Source organism: Mustelus asterias, chromosome 24 (genome assembly GCF_964213995.1).
Source record: "Mustelus asterias chromosome 24, sMusAst1.hap1.1, whole genome shotgun sequence".
Taxonomy (NCBI): domain Eukaryota; kingdom Metazoa; phylum Chordata; class Chondrichthyes; order Carcharhiniformes; family Triakidae; genus Mustelus; species Mustelus asterias.
This window is the reverse complement of record NC_135824.1, coordinates 43,162,757-43,182,173: the sequence shown is the minus strand read 5'-3', so window position 1 is coordinate 43,182,173 and position 19,417 is coordinate 43,162,757. Positions and strand designations below refer to the sequence as shown.

Sequence of the window (19,417 nt, the reverse complement as noted above, 5' to 3'; positions counted from 1 at the left end):
GAAGTTTGAGAACAGTCCTATGTTGCAAATGTGAAAATGATTGTAAAACATTTTAAAATTCTACCTTGGTTAAGATCATCATTAGTTTCTTCCCCAATTTAATATTTCCCTTGCTTTGATATGCCAGTGAGTTTATATTGTTGAATGCAACACCAACCATCAATAAACTCGATCTTATCTTGAATGTTAAACTGTCAAGCTAGTTTTAATGTGATATTTCCGATGAAAAAATGACTTGCCTCTCAAAACAGAGAAATGGCAATTTCTTCAGAATAGAAATAAATTGCAGAGAATTCAGAACTAATCCAAGCTCAATTAAATAAAGTTCACTTTTCTACATACCAGTCCAACCATGCTCATTTTATTCAAATCTTCCATATCAGTGCTGAAATCTGCAAAGCTACAGAACTTGGAACTTCCAGAACATTCCTCATTTGCTGAACTGATGGTGGAGCAATCTTCTTGGCTAAGATTCTCTTTGCTTTTCACTGCAAAGATGTTGGTGCCATCAGAATAGTCCAGTTCACTGTTATATTTCTCACTAAGGTAGTCACCGACCTTAACAGCGACGATATCATCAGAACTGGTCGAATTTGCCTCATATTTCACAGCTTCTCCACAATCTCCCTGATCAGCCAAAGGACCATCTTCTGGAAACCATTTCAGTCCAAAGGAATTCTGAGAAGAGGGGACTTCGCCACTTAAGAAATTCAATACGTCATTGGTTTCAATTATTTCACCAGCTTCAATGCCACCTTGTGTTACAACAGGTCCCATTTCTGCTGGAGGAAGACACAGTGCTTCAATTGATATATACAATACTCAACTCTAAAACGCAAATCACATTTTCTGTTTATGTTACAATGTGCCGAAAAAGACAAATGGTGGCTCACCATTCATCACTGGCGGGATTTTCCAGTCCTGCCGATGTTTGCGACGTTTTTCATGGCTCACCTGTCCTACAGTGGGGCACCTTTGGCAGGACCAGAAGATCCCGCCGGTGGAAAGTAATGGAAAATCCCGCCAAAACAGTAACCACAGCAAACCGTTTCCAAACCTTTGTGCATTACCACTAGATGCAAATACCATGGATTGACATAAATATTTTGGCTTGTGCATATGACAGCAATACAATGTTCATAATGCTGCAGCGAGATGCAATCACAGCACTAAAAAAAATTAAACAAATCTGGTCGGCCAAGTGAGACAGCAGTTTGCATGAAGCTAGAATAATACAGCACAGGAGGTCACTTGGCCCATCATACCTGTGCTGCCTCTTTGAAACAGCTATCCCATTAACTCTTTCCCCAAAGCCTTGCAATTTTCACACCAAGTGTTCATCCAAGACCATTTGGAAAGTTATTGTTGAATTTGCTTTAATGTTTTCTGGCAGAATTCTAGATTTTTAAAAAAATTCTCATCTTCCCTCTGGGAAAGTGTCCTACTAGGAGAAATATCCATCAAAACCCTTCATAACTCAATCTTCCTTAACCTTCTCAGCTCGGAGCAGACAATCCTCGTTTCTTTCTTATCTGTAGCAACCAACGTTTTAAAGGTGCTTCTAGATTCCTGCAGTTGAACCACTGTTCTTGCCCAAGGTACATAAAGAATAGCAGCAGGAGTGGACCAGGAGACCTCGTGTGCCTGCTCCACCATTCAATAAGGTCATGGTTGAACTTTCACATCAAAACATTCCTGCTCTACCCCCATACTCCAGAGTGTCCAAAATTTTATCAGAGCCTCGAATATATTCAATGAATAGAAATTGCTGGAGGCTGTTAATGTTCAAAGATTTACATCCCTATAGGAATAAATTCCTTATCTTGACCCTAAAACGGTAGACCCCTTTTCTTGAGTATATGACCCTTACTTCTAGACCTTCTAACCAAGGAGGTTGACTTCATCAAGCCCACTTCAAAATGTTATGAAGACAACAAACATAATTCAAGTTCCTTAGACAACAGAATGCTTCTGATTAAATAAACAAAGTCTTACCAGATAAGAGCGAGATTTTTTCCAACAGGATCTTTTGTTTTCCCAAAAGTAGTTCTTTCTCCATGGTTAGATTTTTGGACTGCCTATCCAAGTTAGTGATTACATCAATGGCCTGTGAACACATTCAAATAATAAAACACAAAAAATATCAATATTCAATCTATGGAGACAGATGGTTGCAGCTCTTCTCCAGATAATCACTCCATCCAATAAACAAACACAAGAAACGGCTACAATCTATATATATGTGAATGATCAACAGAGATGTCAAATAATTGATTTTGTAGCAATAAAATGGGATTACACTCTTATCATAGAATCCCTACAGTGCAAAAAAGAGGTTCAGCTCATCAAGCCTACACCAACAATCCCTCAAAACTAATTTAGATTAGTTTTACATCTGTGCCCAACAGAATGGTAGGGAATATTCAATTATTTGATCCTTAAAGGTTCCAATATAGAGAATGGTAAATAAAATCTAAAAATATTTATTGAACAATAATGTATAATAAATCTTGGTACTTAATGTGAATATTAAAATAATTATTCACAAACCTCATCAAGGATGGCACCCTTTGAAGCAATTTGTTTGTCATCAAAAAGCTTGTTTTTCAGTACTTTGAAACGATTTTCCATCATCCTGCGTGATTCTCGTTCTCTCAAGTTGTGTAATATTGCCTTCTTTCTGGCTTCACATAGTACAGATGGCTCAAATACCTAAGAATAATAAAATCCATGAAGAAAGTAGCTGGAGCTCAGTCTCAGATGTCTAGCTTCAGGTGGGCAATTTAATTAGCACAAGCAAAAATGACCTGACACGTTTAACACTGGGTTTGAAGTCAGTGACATCAAAATGACAATGCAACAAAACTAGACATTTACTTGAACTCACCTTTCTTTTAGTCAAGTGGCTGAATGATTGTGAATTCTGGAAAAATCCCCTAGAAAACAGGAATAGTTTGTACAATCATCTGTAGTCTATTGGTATAAATGAATCAGGCCATGAAAATTAATAAATGGGTGTGTAACATGTGAAATAAAAGCACTGAGTTACAAATGCCATAGATTGACAAGTTTGTATTTTCACAAGTCTTGCTGAAGTTAAATATTTAGTACCCAAAAAGGAATGGCCGATTAAGTGTGAACGAATGCTTTAAATATGGATCGTCCACATGCCAGAGCTTCCATTGTGTGCGTGGAGCAGTAGACCAGGCTGCGGGGTGGGGATGTTGTGTCTGCATGTGCACAAATGTGTGTCTGCATACGTGTGTGGGTGAGGGGGAGGGGGTTACATCATTGCCTCATTTGTACTTATTAACAGATTCACCCAGAGTATTGTTTACGGAAGGATGCAAATAGTCCCAATGAAACTATCTGTACAATTACAGCCCTGTGTGTAGCAGCCAAGCAACATTTCCTTTCAACTGAACGGCTGAAGGTAGAACTTTAACAATGTAAATGCTCCAGTTAATAACTCTTACATGAAACGAATGAGTTTGGGAATAATTCCATGCACACATAGGATAAGGTGAACGTGGAGGCTGAACTTTATAAAAGATCACTTTGGATGAAGAAACTTTTTATCCCGTTTGGTCACTCCCTTCGAATGCCAACCACTGTCTGGCGTTTCCAGCTAGCTGCGTCTTATATGCTGCTAACTCTTTCCAGGTACTGTATATGCTGAATGTAAAGAAATACTTCAATACCATCCTAAATGTATTCTTTACAGCTACAACTCTTCATCCTCCTGTTCTGGAATATATTTTTCAGGTTTAATTGCTTTATGGAGTATCCTACATACTGTGGGTAGGAAGAAGAAGTTAACAGTTCTGTTAATTGTTACTGACCTGTGTGGTGCACTGAGGTTATTGACAATTAATGAATTTCTTGGAATTCTTGATTGGGATACCAGGTTTCCAAACCCATCTCTACTTCTATTGTTTGAATGAGTCTGCAAGGAGGAAAGGACAGAAATCTTAATAATAATGACAGAAGTCGCAGAAAAAACTGTGCCCCAATCTTAAAACTATCTTTAAAATGATCCCAGAGAATGAAAGGGAATCGGTATTCTAGCAAAACAAATTTTAAACCAGTTATGGGAATGTCTAAGAGACAGAATAAGAAGTCTCACAACACCAGGTTAAAGTCCACCGTTGATATGCGCGATCTTCTTGGAGATCCTCTCCACTTGGAGCTGGCAGTTTGCGGTGTCGATGGACTTTAACCTGGTGTTGTGAGGCTTCTTACTGTGCTCACCCCAGTCCATCGCCGGCATCTCCACATGAAGAGACAGAAGTCAGGCATTTCTTGATTGAAGTGAAGCTGGTAATTATTCAAGCTCAACAACGTTGCCCAACGTGCTCATGGAATGCTTTTGCCTTACAAAGGGGGCTCTATTGACACCCCATGGAGGCCATTCAAATGGGGACAATAAAATTGAAGCTGGTGATAGGAAGACAGCTTAGCAACCGAGAGTTTGAAAGGTTGTGTTGTATGCCAAGCGACAAAGTTAAAGACATCTCCTTGTGACTTGGGAGTGGAAGGAGAGAGATGCAGTTGGCATGGTCAACCAAGGAAGCAATGACAAGTACAATGAGGAATAGTGTGGAAATAGAAACAGAAAATGCTGGAAAAACTCAGCTGGTCTGGCAGCCTTTAACGCCATTATTCCTACAAAACTCATCTCCAAACTCCATGACCTGGGTCTCAGATCTTCCCTCTGCGACTGGATCCTGAACTTCCTAACCCAGAGACCAAGCAGTAAGGATAAGCAATAACACATCCCCCATGATCATCCTCAACACTGGTGCCCCACAAGGCTGTATCCTCAGCCCCCAACTATATTCCTTATACACCTATGACTGTGTAGCCAAATTCCCCTCCAACTTGATTTTCAAGTTTGCTGATGACACCACCATAGTGGGTCAGATCCCAAACAATGACGAGACAGAGTCTCGATACGGTACGGTAGCACAATGGTTAGCACTGCTGCTTCACAGCTCCAGGGACCTGGGTTCGATTCCCGGCTTGGGTCACTGTCTGTGTGGAGTTTGCACATTCTCCTCGTGTCTGCGTGGGTTTCCTCCGGGTGCTCTGGTTTCCTCCCACAGTCCAAAGATGTGCGGGTTAGGTTGATTGGCCAGGTTAAAAATTGCCCCTTAGAATGCTGAGATGTGTAGGTTAGAGGGATTAGCAGGTAAATATGTGGGGGTAGGGCCTGGATGGGATTGTGGTCGGTGCAAACTCGATGGGCCGAATGGCCTCCTTCTGCACTGTAGGGTTTCTATGATTTCTATGATTCTATGAGAGTCCAGGAATGAGATAGGGAATCTGGTGAACTGGTGCGGCAACAATAATCTGTCCCTCAATGTCAACAAAACGAAGGAGATTATCATCGACTTCAGGAAGCATTTGGCATGCTTGGTTTCATTGGTCAGAAGATTGAATACAGGAGTTGGGACGTCCTGTTGAAGTTGTACAATGATGTGGAGATGCCATTACTCGTGGAGATTTCCATTACTTTTACGAAGTTGTACAAGACATTGGTACAGCCACACTTGACATACTGTGTGCAGTTCTGGTCACGATTATAGAACATAGAAAAGCTACAGCACAAACAGGCCCTTCAGCCCACAAGTTGCGCCGAACATGTCCCTACCTACTAGGCTTACCTATAACCCCCTATCTTACTAACTTCCATTAACTTATCCAAAAGTCTCTTAACAGACCCCATCAAATCCATCTCCACCACCAGTACCGGCAGCCGATTCCATGCACCCACCACCCTCTGAGTGAAAAACTTACCCCGAACATCTCCTCTGTACCTACTCCCCAGCACCCTAAACCTGTGACCTCTTGTGGCAACCATTTCAGCCCTGGGTAAAAGCCTCTGAGAATCCACTCTATCAATACCTCTCAACATCTTATACACCTCTATCAGGTCACCTCTCATCCTTCGCTTCTCCAAGGAGAAAAGGCCTAGCTCTCTCAACCTATCCTCATAAGCATGCCATCTAATCCAGGCAACATCCTTGTAAATCTCCTCTGCACCCTTTCTATGGCTTCCACATCCTTTCTGTAATGAGGCGACCAGAACTGGGCACAGCACTCCAGGTGGGGTCTGACCAGGGTCTGACCAGCTGCAGCATTATCTCCCGATTTCTAAACTCAATTCCTCTATTGATGAAGGCCAGTATTCCATACGCCTTCTTAACCACAGCCTCTACCTGCGACGCTGCTTTGAGCTTCCTATGAACCCGGACCCCAAGATCCTTCTGATCTTCCACACTGCCAAGCGTCTTACCCTTAATATTATATTCTTCCATCCTATTCGACCTGCCAAAATGAACCACCACCACACTTATCTGGGTTGAAGTCCATCTGCCACTTCTCCGCCCAGTCGTGCATCTTATCTATGTCTCGTTGCAACTGCTGACATCCCTCTACACAATCCACAACACCACCAACCTTTGTGTCATCAGCAAACTTGCCAACCCATCCTTCCATTTCCTCATCCAGGTCATTCATAAAAATCACAAAGAGCAAGGGTCCCAGAACAGATCCCTGGGGCACTCCACTGGTGACCGACCTCCATGCTGAAAAAGACCCATCTACAACCACTCTTTGCCTTCTGTGGGCAAGCCAGTTCTGGATCCACCAGGCAATGTCCCCTTGTATCCCATGCCCCTTCACTTTTTCAATAAGCCTTGCATGGGGCACCTTATCAAACGCCTTGCTGAAATCCATATAAACTACATCTACCGCTCTTCCCTCGTCTTTGTGTCTGGTTACATCTTCAAAAAATTCAATTAGGCTCGTAAGGCATGATCTGCCTTGGACAAAGCCGTGCTGGCTATTTCTGATCATAATATTCCTCTCCAGATGTTCATAAATCCTGCCTCTCAGGATCTTCTCCATCAACTTACCAACCACTGAGGTTAGACTCACTGGTCTACAATTTCCCGGGCTATCTCTTCTCCCTTTCTTGAATAACCGGAACCACATCCGCAATCCTCTGGAACCTCTCCCGTCTCCATTGATGACGCAAAGATCATCGCCAAAGAACAAAAAACAGTACAGCACAGGAAACAGGCACTTCGGCCCTCCAAGCCTGTGCCGCTCATTGGTCCAACTAGACCATTCGTTTGTATCCCTCCATTCCCAGGCTGCTCATGTGACTATCCAGGTAAGTCTTAAACAATGCCAGCATGTCTGCCTCCACCACCCTACTTGGCAGCGCATTCCAGGCCCCCACCACTCTGTGTAAAAAACATCCCTCTGATATCCGAGTTATACCTCGCCCCTCTCACCTTGAGCCTGTGACCCCTCGTGATCGTCACCTCCGACCTGGGAAAAAGCTTCCCACTGTTCACCCTATCTATACCCTTCATAATTTTGTACACCTCTATTAGGTCTCCCCTCATTCTCCGTCTTTTCAGGGAGAACAACCCCAGTTTACCCAATCTCTCCTCATAGCCAAGACCCTCCATACCAGGCAACATCCTGGTAAACCTTCTCTGCACTCTCCCCAAAGCCTCCATGTCCTTCTGGTAATGCGGCGACCAGAACTGGACGCAGTACTCCAAATGTGGCCTAACCAGCGTTCTATACAGCTGCAACATCAGACTCCAGCTTTTATACTCTATACCCCGTCCTATAAAGGCAAGCATACCATGTGCCTTCTTCATCACCTTCTCCACCTGTGCTGCCACCTTCAAGGATTTGTGGACTTGCACACCTAGGTCCCTCTGTGTTTCTATACTCTTGATGGCTCTGCCATTTATTGTATAACTCCCCCCGACATTAGTTCTTCCAAAATGCATCACTTCGCATTTATCTGGATTAAATTCCATCTGCCATTTCTCTGCCCAATTTTCCAGCCTACCTATATCCTGCTGTATTGTCCGACAATGTTCATCGCTATCCGCAAGTTCAGTCATCTTCGTGTCATCCGCAAACTTGCTGATAACACCAGTTACACCTTCTTCCAAATCATTTATATATATCACAAATAGCAGAGGTCCCAGTACAGAGCCCTGCAGAACACCACTGGTCACAGACCTCCAGCCGGAAAAAGACCCTTCGACTGCTACCCTCTGTCTCCTGTGGCCAAGCCAGTTTTCTACCCATCTAGCCACCTCTCCTTGTATCCCATGAGCCTTAACCTTCTTAACCAATCTGCCATGAGAGACCTGCCATGGAAGGCTCAGCAATCTCTTCCCTCACCTCCCACAGTAACCTGGGGTACATCCCATCCAGTCCCGGCGATTTATCTAACTTGATGCTTTTCAAAAGCTCCAACACATCCTCTTTCCTAATGTCCACATGCTCAATCTTCTCAATCCACTGCAAGTCTGCACTGCAACTACCAAGATCCTTTTCCACTGTGAATACTGAAGTGAAGTATTCACTGAGTACCTCTGCTATTTCTACCGGTTCTATACAGACTTTCCCACCGTCACATTTGATAGGTCCTACTCCTTCACATCTTATCTTCTTGCTCTTAACATACTTATCATAGAAACCCTACAGTATAGAGGCCATTTGGCCCATCGAGTCTGGACCAACCACAATCCCACCCAGGCCCTACCCCCATATCCCACTAACTCCTCAAAGCTGCACATCTCAGGACACTAAGGGGCAACTTTAGCATGGCCAATCAATCTAACCCGCACATCTTTGGACTGTGGGAGGAAACTGGAGCACCCGGAGGAAACCCACGCAGACACGAGGCGAATGAGCAAACTCCACACAGACAGTGACCCAAGCCGGGAATTGAACCCAGGTCGCTGGAGCTGTGAAGCAGCAGTGCTAACCACTGTGCTACCGTGCTGCCCAACTTGTACATTCTACTTGTAGAATGCCTTGGGGTTTTCCTTTATCATGTCTGCCAAGGCCTTCTCATGACCCCTTCTTGCTCTTCCAATTTCCCTCTTAAGTTCCTTCCTACTAGTCATATACTCTTCTAGATTTCTAACATTACCTAGCTCCCTGAACCTTTTGGAGGCTTTTCTTTTCTTCTTGACTAAATTCGTTACAGCTTTCGTGCACCATGGTTCCTGTAACCTACCATAACTCCCCTGTCTCATTGGAACGTCGCTGTGCAGAGCTCCAGACAAATTTTCCTTGAAAATTTGCCACATTTCTTCTACACATTTCCCTGAGAAAACCTCCTTCCAATTTATGCCTCTAATTTCCTGCCTAATAGCCTCATAATTGCCCTTACTCCAAATAAACACTTTCCTAGCTTGACTGATCCGATCGCTCTCCAATGCTAATGTAAAGGGGATAGAGTTATGATCACTATCCCCAAAATGCTCTCCCACTGAGAGATCTGACACCTGCCCAGGTTCATTCCCCAATACCAAATCAAGTTCAGCCGTTCCTCTTGTAGGCTTATCCACATAGTGTGTCAGGAAGCCCTCCTGAACACACCCAACAAACTCCTCCCCATCTAAACCCCTTACCCTAGGGATATTCCAATCGATATTTGGGAAATTAAAATCTCCCATCACGACCACTCTGTTATTATCACATCTCTCCAGGATCTGCTTCCCAATCTGCTCCTCCACATCCCTGCTACTATTGGGCGGCCAATAGAAAACACCAAGTAATTGACCCCTTCCTGTTGCGAGCCTCCACCCACAGAGATTCCGTAGACAATCCCTCTGTGGCATCCATCTTTTCTACAGCCGTGACACTATCCCTGATCAACAGTGCCACTCCCCCACCTCTTTTGCCTCCTTCCCTGTCCCTCCTGAAACATCTGAAACCCGGCACTTGAAGTATCCAGACCTGTCCCTGAGATAACCAAGTCTCTGTAATGGCCACCACATCACACTTCCAAGTAATGATCCACGCTCTAAGCTCATCCATTTTGTTCACTACACTCCTTGCGTTAAAATAAACACATCTCAACCCTTCGGTCTGAGCGCTCCCCTTCTCCGTCACCTGCGTATCCTCCCTCTCACACTGTCGACAAGCCCCTTTTATTTTTAAGCTAACCTCCTCTTTCCCAGTCACCTCATTTTGATTCCCACCCCCCACCCATTCTAGTTTAAACACTCTCCAGTAGCCTTAGCAAACCTTCTCGCCAGGATATTGGTCCCCCTGGGATTTAAGTGAAACCAGTCCTTTTTGTACAGGTCGCACCTGCCCCTAAAGAGGTCCCAATGATCCAGAAACCTGAATCCCTGCCCCCTGCTCCAATCCCTCAGCCACGCATTTATCCTCCACCTTATTCCGTTCCTTCCCTCACTGTCTCGTGGGACAGGCAGCAATCCCGAGATTACTACCTTTGCGTTCCTTCTTCTTAACTCCCTACCTAACTTCCTATATTCTCCTTTCATAACCCCTTCCCCTTTCCTGCCTATGTCAGTGGTACCAGTATGCACCACGACCTCTGGCTCCTCTCCCTCCCACCTCAGGATTTCTTGGATACGGTCAGAAACATCCCTGATCCCGGCACCAGGGAGGCAACCCACCATCTGCGTTTCTCGACTTCCTCCACAAAAATGCCTGTCTGACCCCCTCACTGTCGAGTCCCCGATCACCACTGCCTTCCTCCTCAAACGTAAAGTCAGCGGCCTGTGAGCTTGCTTCTTCCTGGAAGCTTTAAATGTTTGTACAGCTCACTCTGCTAAGCCTTTCGAGGCTGGGTGGAAGGAGCTGACCATACGTCCCCCCCCCCCCACAATAACACACCATCCTCACATGTTATCTCTGTTTCTACACTGCTGGTAGGGTCTGATCTGTTCTGACTTGTCATAGTGCCAACCTTGCAGCACAACCCTCTTTAGGTTGGAGAGAAATGGTCTCAGTCCAGGACTTGCTCATCCATAGTTACATAGAAACATACATAGAAAATAGAAGCAGGAGTAGGCCATTCGGCCCTTCGAGCCTGCTCTGATATTCATTTGGATCATGGCTGATTATGAAATTCAATATCCTGATCTCACCACCCCCCAGGGAGGCACCAGGGAGGCAAACCACCATCCGCGTTTCTTGACTTCCTCCACAGAAACGCCTGTCTGACCCCCTCACTGTCGAGTCCCCAATCACCACTGCCTTCCTCCTCCTTTCCTTACCCTTCTGTGCTACAAGGCCGGACCCCGCGCCGGAGGCACAACCACTGCTGCTTCCACCAGGTGGGCCGTCCACCCCAACAGTACTCAAACATTTTTAAGGGGCACAATCACTGGGGTACTCTCTACCACCTGACTTTTCCCTTTCCTGACTGTGACCCACTTGCCTGCTTCTTGTGGCCCCGGTGTGACCACCTGCCTATAACTCCTATCTATCACCTCCTCGTTTTCCCTGACCAGACGGATGTCCTCGAGCTGCAGCTCCAGTTCCCTAACTCGGTCCCTTAAGAGCCGCAGCTCGACACACCCAGCGCAGATATGCACTTCTGGGAGGCTAGGAGACTCCACAACCTCCCACATCCGGCACTGAGAACAGCAAACTGGCTTCACATTCATAATGCCCCTTTTCCTCAGATTCCACAGGGAAAGAACTAAGAGTTAGAAGTTGAAAAAATTTTTTAAAATGTTTTTCTTTAAAAACTTACCCTCCCTCGCCCGCTTCCTACTAAGCCCGTTGAGCCAAAGCCCTTCAGCTCTCACTCTGCTGCCCGCTACAACGCTGCCCGCTGAATAGTGCGGCCTGCCTTTTAAAACCTCGCGCGCTAAATGATCCCTTCCCAGGTCACCCCGCGGCCTATTTCCGCTTTTACCGTTAAAAATAATAAACTTTTAAAAACAAAAACCCCGCTAAAAATCAGATACAGCAAGTAAAACTTTGACCAGTAAAAAGCTCCCTCCACAAGTCGCTCCTCTCAGCATACTCTATTACAGAAAGGATATTATTAAACTAGAAAGTGCAGAAAAGATTTACTAGGATGCTACCGGGACTTGATGGTTTGAGTTATGAAGAGAGGCTGGACAGACGGGGACTTTTCTCTCTGGAGCGTAGAAGACTGAGTGGTGACCTTATGGAGGTCTATAGAATAATGAGGGGCATAGATCAGCTAGATAGTCAATATCTTTTCCCAAAGGTAGGGGAGTCTAAAACTAGAGGGCATAGGTTTAAGGTGAGAGGGGAGAGATACAAAAGGGTCCAGAGGGGCATTTTTTTCAAACAGAGGGTGGTGTCTGTAATAAGCTGCCAGAGGTAGTAGTAGAGGCGGGTGCAATTATGTCTTTTAAAAAGCATTTAGACAGTTACATGGGTAAGATGGCTATAGAGGGATATAGGGCAATTGGGACTAGCTTAAGGGTTAAAAAAAGGGGAGGCATGAATAAGTTGGGCCGAAGGGCCTGTTTCCATGCTGTAAACCTCTATGACTCTAAGAGTAGTGGAGAATGTGCTCGTCGACATCAATGGGGATGAAGTAGAAAGGGTCGAGAGCTTCAAGTTTTTAGGTGTCCAGATCACCAACAACCTGTCCGGTCCCCCCATGCTGACACTATAGTTAAGAAAGCCCACCAACACCTCTACTTTCTCAGAAGTCTAAGGAAATTTGGCATGTTTCCTACAACTCTCACAGATGCACCATAGAAAGCATTCTTTCTGGTTGTATCACAGCTTGGTATGGCTCCTGCTCTGTCCAAGACCGCAAGGAACTACAAACGCTCGTGAACGAAGCCCAATCCATCACTCAAACCAGCCTCCCACCCATTGACTCTGTCTATACTTCCCGGTGCCTCGGAAAAGCGGCCAGGATAAATCAAAGATCCCATGCACCCTAGACATACTTTCTGCCACCTTCTTGTGTCGGGAAAAAGATACAAAAGTCTGAGGTCATGTACCAACCAACTCTGCTGCCATCAGACTTTTGAATGGACCTACCTCGCATTTAGTTGCTCTTTCTCTGCACCCTATGATTGTAACACTACATTCTGCACTCCCTCCTTTCCCTCCCCATGTACGGTGTGCATTGTTCTATAGCGCGCAAGAAACAATACTTTTCACTGTATACTAATACGTGACAATAATAAATCAAATCAAATGTGAAGAGAGAATGAGTTAAGGTTCCAAGTCCAGTATGATTCTTCCTCGGAATTAAAGACAGGGAGGGATGTAATGGACTTTGTGCTGTTGTTAAAAAAAAGGGCTGGGCAGATGGACTAACAGAAGGTCAGGTTACAGGGTCGGGAGATAAAATGACAAAGGTGTCATGGAACACAAGGCAAAGGAAGTGATAATGATGGTATTAAAGACAAAGCCTTGGTCAAGCATAGGTGTTTTGATAGCATAACAAAGGTCAGCAATGTTTAACATGACAACAGAATAGACTGGCACTTTGGGGGAGGGGGTGGGGAGGACAGAGTTCATGTTCTCGATGCTGAGACCAGAAGGTTGTAAAGTGCCTAATCAGAAAATGAGGTGCTGCTTCCCCAGTCTGTGATGAGTTTCACTGGGACAACGTAACAGACCAAGGTTAGAAATGTGAGCAGGACAGCAAGATGGTGAATTGAAATGGCAAGCGACTGGAAGGTCAGGGCTGTGCTTGCAGAATAAGCATCCCCTTTTAATTAGCTGTTCCGTTTAGCATGGTTGTAGAATCATAGAACCCCTCCAGTGCAGGAGGCGGCCATTCGGCCCATCGAGTCTGCACCGGCCACAATCCCTCCCAGGCCCGATTCCTGCATCCCCACATATTTACCCTGCTCATCCCCCTGACACGAGGGTCAATTTAGCAAGGCCAATCAACCTCACCCACACATCTTTGGACTGTGGGAAGAAACCGGAGCACCTAGAGGAAACCCATGCAGACACGGGGAGAATGTGCAAACTCCACACAGTGACCCAAGGCCAGAATTGAACCCGGGTCCCTGGCACTGAGAGACAGCAGTGCTAACCACTGTGCCACCATGCCGCTCTTTCCTAATGCTACATAACATGACAGGAGGAATTCCTGAATTTGAAGATGGGGCTTCATCTCCACCCGGATTGTGTGGTGGTTAACCTGACCAAAACTGTCATTGCCAGATGCATTTGCAACAAGTAGACTGGTGAGGAGAAAGTCAGGTAGTTTTTCCCTCTTGTCGGTTCCTTCACTATCTGTCACTCATAGCAGCAATATCGTTCAGGACTCAGCCAGCTAGATCAGTAGTGGTGTTACCGAGCCACTCTTAGGCGATGAACAGTCAAACTCTGCCAAGTGGTGTTCTACATGAAGGAGTACGGATTCATCAGCTGAGTGGTAATCAGTAGGTCATCATCTTTGACCTGATGCCATGAAACTTCATGTGAGTCGGAGTCAATGTGAGGGAAACTCCCTCCTGAATGTGCCACCAGCTTTGATGGGTCCAGACATATCCAGGAATGGAGATGGTGGTGTCTAGGACATTGTCTGTCTGGTATGATTTGGTGGGACAGCTCCAATTTTGGCACAAATCCAGAGGTTATTGTAGGATCGGCAAGACTGGGTTAGGATTGTTTCTGTTGCCTCCATCAATGTCGGGTTGTTCCTCCAGTTTCATTCCTTTTAGACTCCATAGTTATTTGATACAACAGCGTGGCTTGCTTGGCCATTTGGGAGTTAGATTCAGACTGTGTTTGGAGTTAGATGTAGGCCAGACCAAATAAGGATGGCAGAAAAGAGCATTAGCTTTTGTTTACAACTATCAATGATGGTTTCGTGGTCAGCATTACTGAGGCTAACTTTTAACTTCAGATTTATTAATTGAATTAAAATTCTACCAATTGTGATGGAATCCGAACCCATATCCCAAGAGAATTAGTTTGTACCTCTGGATTACCAGTGCAGTAGCATTACCACTATCGCCACCCTTATAAAATCATTTGGAGCATTGGTGAGACCACAGCTGAGGCAGTGTGAGGCATTTTGGTCTCCTTACCTCGCAAGAGCATACTTGGGAATGCGATAAAAGTTCATTTGAGTGATTCCTGTAATGAGAGGACTGTTCTTGGAGAAGAAATTGAATATACTAGCCCCAGATTCCCTAGAGAGGTCTTGTGGTGAAGTGAATAGTGTCCTTGCCTCTAAGCCAGGAGCTATGGTTTCAAATCCCACCCAAGAGCTTGACTTCATAACCGGTCAGGTTGAGTGTTAATCTGCAAATCCTTCTACAGGCCTGTTTAGAAGATGCTTATTGGATGAGAAGTCTATGGACCTCAGTCTCATAAAGACTGGGATGAGGAGAAATATCTTCACTGACGGATTGCAAATTTTTGGAATTCTCTACCCCAGGGAGTTGTGGATGCTCCATCCTTGGGTATATTCAAGATAGAGGGGATAGATTTTTGGGTACTGAGAGAATAGTGTAGGAAACAGTTGAGGTAGGTAATTAGCCAGGATTTAACTAAATGGCAGAGCAGCTTGGAAGGCTAAATGGCCTTCGCCATTTCATTTTCATATATTACCTCTGCCCTTGATACCCCAACCGCACTGTCTTACCATTACAACACCAAGTCATTTCTTAAAAGCATTTAATGCCTGGCAAACCATTCCAGCTATCAACTTTGCCATGTAAATAGTTGCTGATGTCTGTCCTAAACTTGTCCTTTACTACTATAACTCTCCTTTATCTTTCTTGTTCCAGGCATATTTTCCCTATCAATCAGTGTTAAATACAAGGAATATTTAGGGTAAGCTTTAAATAAGAAAATAAGGATTAGAAATAGGTCATAGAGTCCATGCACCTACTCCATCAGGGCAGATCTTGGGTTTCAATGTCATTTTCCTGTCTTCTTCACTTTTTTTTGAATTCCCGAGACAACAAAAATCTGTCGATCCCAACCTTAAATATATTCAACATATCTCTAGGGTAGAGAATTCCAAACACTCAGTTGTAGATCCCCAAGGGAAACAACCTCAGTGTCAAACTCCTTCAGAATCCTGTATGTTTCAATGAGATCACCACTCATTTTTCTAAATTCCAGAGAACATAGACTCAATTCATTCAGCCTCTCATGATAAACAACCGTCTTGTGTCGTGATATTCCAGTCATCCTCAAGTCACTTCAGGCTTCACTTGGAACTTAAGGTATTTATTGAATAAGAGAAACAATGTAGAGGGGTTTGCAGCTCCAGACTGCCTTGGAGCAACCTCCCCAGTTCTTACATGATTACATGGCTTCCAGGTGTATTCTTCCCAAGAAAGGACTCCACCCTCTAGGGTTACCACTCACTCAGTTCCCATTGGTCCCTCAAGCCAGGTCACCCTCTTCTGTATGGCTGTTTTAAAGAGACAATCGCTACAGTTCTCATCCCAGGAACCAATCCAACTGAATCCAATTCAAGTATGAATTGCACACAGTATTCCAGGTATGGTCTCACCAAAGCCATTCCATTAAGGAATTCTGTTTGATAGTTGCTTGAAAAAGATGAATCAGGATTAGACTAGGAGGCTCAGAGAAGCTGAGTCCAAACTTGACCGATAAAATGGTCTATTCCTCAGCTAGAACCGTTTCTCCCCCCAAAGGGGAGAAGGAAAGAAAAATACACCACATTGTGACTGTTCAACCAGCCATAAAACTAACCAAAGAATTTCAAACCTTTGCCTTTTCCCAATGTGCCAAAGTAACAGCTGCTGAGAATGATCAAGTCACATCATATTTGACCTCTTAAATAATGACCTTTTTTAGAATCCTATAGCAATACCTCTAAGTAAGTCCCAATTTACTGAGCAGTCAGTTTAGTTTCTGGATTTTCTCCTCCCCATTCCCATTCATCTGGAAAATCAATGAGCCACAAAAACAAACTTTCTTCAGAACTATTATTGCATACATACCTGCACACCTAACTCTGCTTCTGTCACAGCTTCTGTATTTAAATTGAATGAACGATTCCAGAACTTGGAGCTTCTAAAGGACTCTTCCCTCAATGCAGTGAAGGCATTGTCTTCCTCATCATTCAAAGGCTCCTCTTTTATGGTCACGGTGCAAATTTCAGAGCTGTCAGGATCAATGAGCTCACCGACATTTATTTCCGACAAATCTCTTTCAACCTTAATATGGGCTTCACTGGGCTTGTTGACATTAAGTTCATGCTTAAATTTTTCTGTGCTAGCCGTCCTTTTGCGACTCTCTGGTACCAATTTTGCTTCGTAGGCTCCAGTGACTGCAATGGTCTTACTTTTCATAGGAAAGGTTCTAACAACTCTTTGATCATATTTCTCTGGCTCAGGTGATTTCACAGAATCCATTTCCAAGTCAAACACGTCATTGTTTAATTCATCAATATTTGCTTTTGATTGGCAGTCAGCCAAAGGAATGATACTGTATGGTCTGTTGTGTTGTCCAGCCTCTTGTGTGGTGGTCTCTGGAAATATTTGTAGCGACTGGAGTGGAGAAACTTGACCCATCAGTTTCCAAGTTGTAGGGCTATATCGAAGTTGTGGCTCTGTTGATCTAGAGGCGACGTCACCCAGAGGTGTGGAAGTCCGCAATCCTCCCTCAACACTCGTTTCTGATGAACCAGCTTTGGTGCACACTTCTGAGCCTATAGCAGCTGTGTTAGAATGAGGAGTGTTAGCGTCACCGACCAAAGTCGGAGTTGTCGATGTTAGGATTTCAACCAGCGGAGATGTTCCTGTAATTGAAACATTGTGTCATTAATCTTCAAAATTATACATTACACCAGGTTAAAAGGGAATCCCTTTTCCCAGTAACTAGGATTTTCCTTCCCGGTGAAGTACAATAAATTTCATATAGCACTTTTCATAACTATATCTCAAAGCCAATGAAGTATTACTGATATATAGTCACTGTTGCAATGTAGAAAATGCAGCAGCCAATTTGCATATAATGATATGATGATGACCATTGTGATAACCGTTTACATGATGTTAATTGAGGGATAAATATTATCGGGAGAACTGAACTGCCGCCGTTTAATGTCTCATCCAAAAGATAACATCCTTCAATAGTGCAAATTATACACCTTTTTAAAAGAACGACACAACCATCACCATAACAAAGAAGGCTTCATGTGAACTGCTCCAAATAAAACAGAAACACTGCTGAAAAGTTTCTTACTGAAAGACAAGTGAAAATGCTCCCAACAAACCCTTTAGTTCCAAATAAAAGACTCACACCCAACCTCAGCAACAACATTTCAATCTTCTAGTTATAGTGGGACATTATATTACAAACTATTTTTAACATTTCATAAGCTTGCTCAACAAACCATAGAAAAAGAATGATCAGATGCAAGTTTCAAATCTCCACGTCAAATTGAGACGTTGTTCAGCTGAAGACACTAAGGACGACTTTTTTTAAACAAAAGAAAAGCCCTATGATAACTTATCCAGCAACACAACCATTACGTTTTGCATGAAGTAACTCAGCAAGCCAAAGCCCAGCTATTTTGCCAAGCTCACCAACATTGCACATTTCCTCCAGCACAGTACATCAATTAATTATCAGTGCCCTTTCACCTCTTTATTGCATCCAGAATGCTAGGCTTAAGGTTTTTGGGCCATCCACTGCCTGTAGAACAAAGAACAACAAAAAACAAAAAAAATTACAGCACAGGAACAGGCTCTTCAGCCTGCGCCAACCATGTTGCCTGACTGAACTATAGCACCCTACCCTGCCAGGGACCATATTCCTCTATTCCCATCCTATTCATGTATTTGTCAAGACACCCCTTAAAAGTCACGATCGTATCTGCTTCCACTACCTCACCCAGCAGCAAGTTCCAGGCACCTGTGTAAAAAACTTGCCTCGTACATCTCCTTTAAACCTTGCCCCTTAAACCTATGTTTGACTCTTCCACCCTGGGAAAAAGCTTCTGACTGGCCACCCTGTCCATGCCCCTCAATCTTGTAAACTTCTATCAGGTCGCCCCTCAACCTCCGCCGTTCCAGTGAGAACAAGCCAAGTTTCTCCAACCTCTCCTCATAGTTAATGCCCTCCATGCCAGGCAACATCCTGGTAAATCTTTTCTGTACCCTCTCCAAAGCCTCCACACCCTTCTGGTAGTGTGGCGACCAGAATTGAACACTATATTCCAAGTGCGACCTAACTAAGGTTCTATAAAGCTGCAACATGACTTGCCAATTTTTAAACTCAATACCCCGGCTGATGAAGGCAAGCATGCCGTATGCCTTCTTGACTACGTTCTCCACCTGCATTGCCACTTTCAGTGACCTGTGTACCTGTACACCCAGATCCCTCTGCCTATCAATGCTCTTAAGGGTTCTGCCATTTACTGTATATTTCCTATCTGTATTAGACCTTCCAAAATGCATTACCTCACATTTGTCCATAAATATTTGATGTGAAATGAGTTCAGAGAACCTTTCCTTGACTCTGATCATGCAATCACAGTTTGCACAAGTTCCAAGAACGTGTGGTATTGCAATAAGGTTAAGTTGGGTGATGAAAACAAGCAAAGACAGACTCTGAACAACAAATATACATTTTACTAAAGAGCAGGATTGGCAGTACT

The 19,417-nt window shown here is 44.1% G+C and overlaps 1 protein-coding gene across 3 annotated transcripts in view; it reads right to left on the bottom strand.

Annotated features, from left to right (window-relative positions):
- LOC144511343 (uncharacterized) overlaps positions 1-19,417 on the bottom strand; it is a 103,686-nt gene that overhangs the window by 54,788 nt on the left and 29,481 nt on the right. Inside the window, exons 11-16 of one of the 3 annotated variants that reach the window (XM_078241619.1) lie at positions 16,755-17,554; positions 3,843-3,946; positions 2,888-2,936; positions 2,551-2,712; positions 1,996-2,107; positions 343-782 (exon numbers count right to left, since the gene is read on the bottom strand). In XM_078241619.1, the coding sequence (XP_078097745.1) occupies positions 343-782; positions 1,996-2,107; positions 2,551-2,712; positions 2,888-2,936; positions 3,843-3,946; positions 16,755-17,554 (1,667 nt within the window). The remainder of the gene's footprint in view (positions 1-342; positions 783-1,995; positions 2,108-2,550; positions 2,713-2,887; positions 2,937-3,842; positions 3,947-16,754; positions 17,555-19,417) is intronic. The other 2 variants (XM_078241622.1, XM_078241620.1) reach the window with 2 other exon arrangements.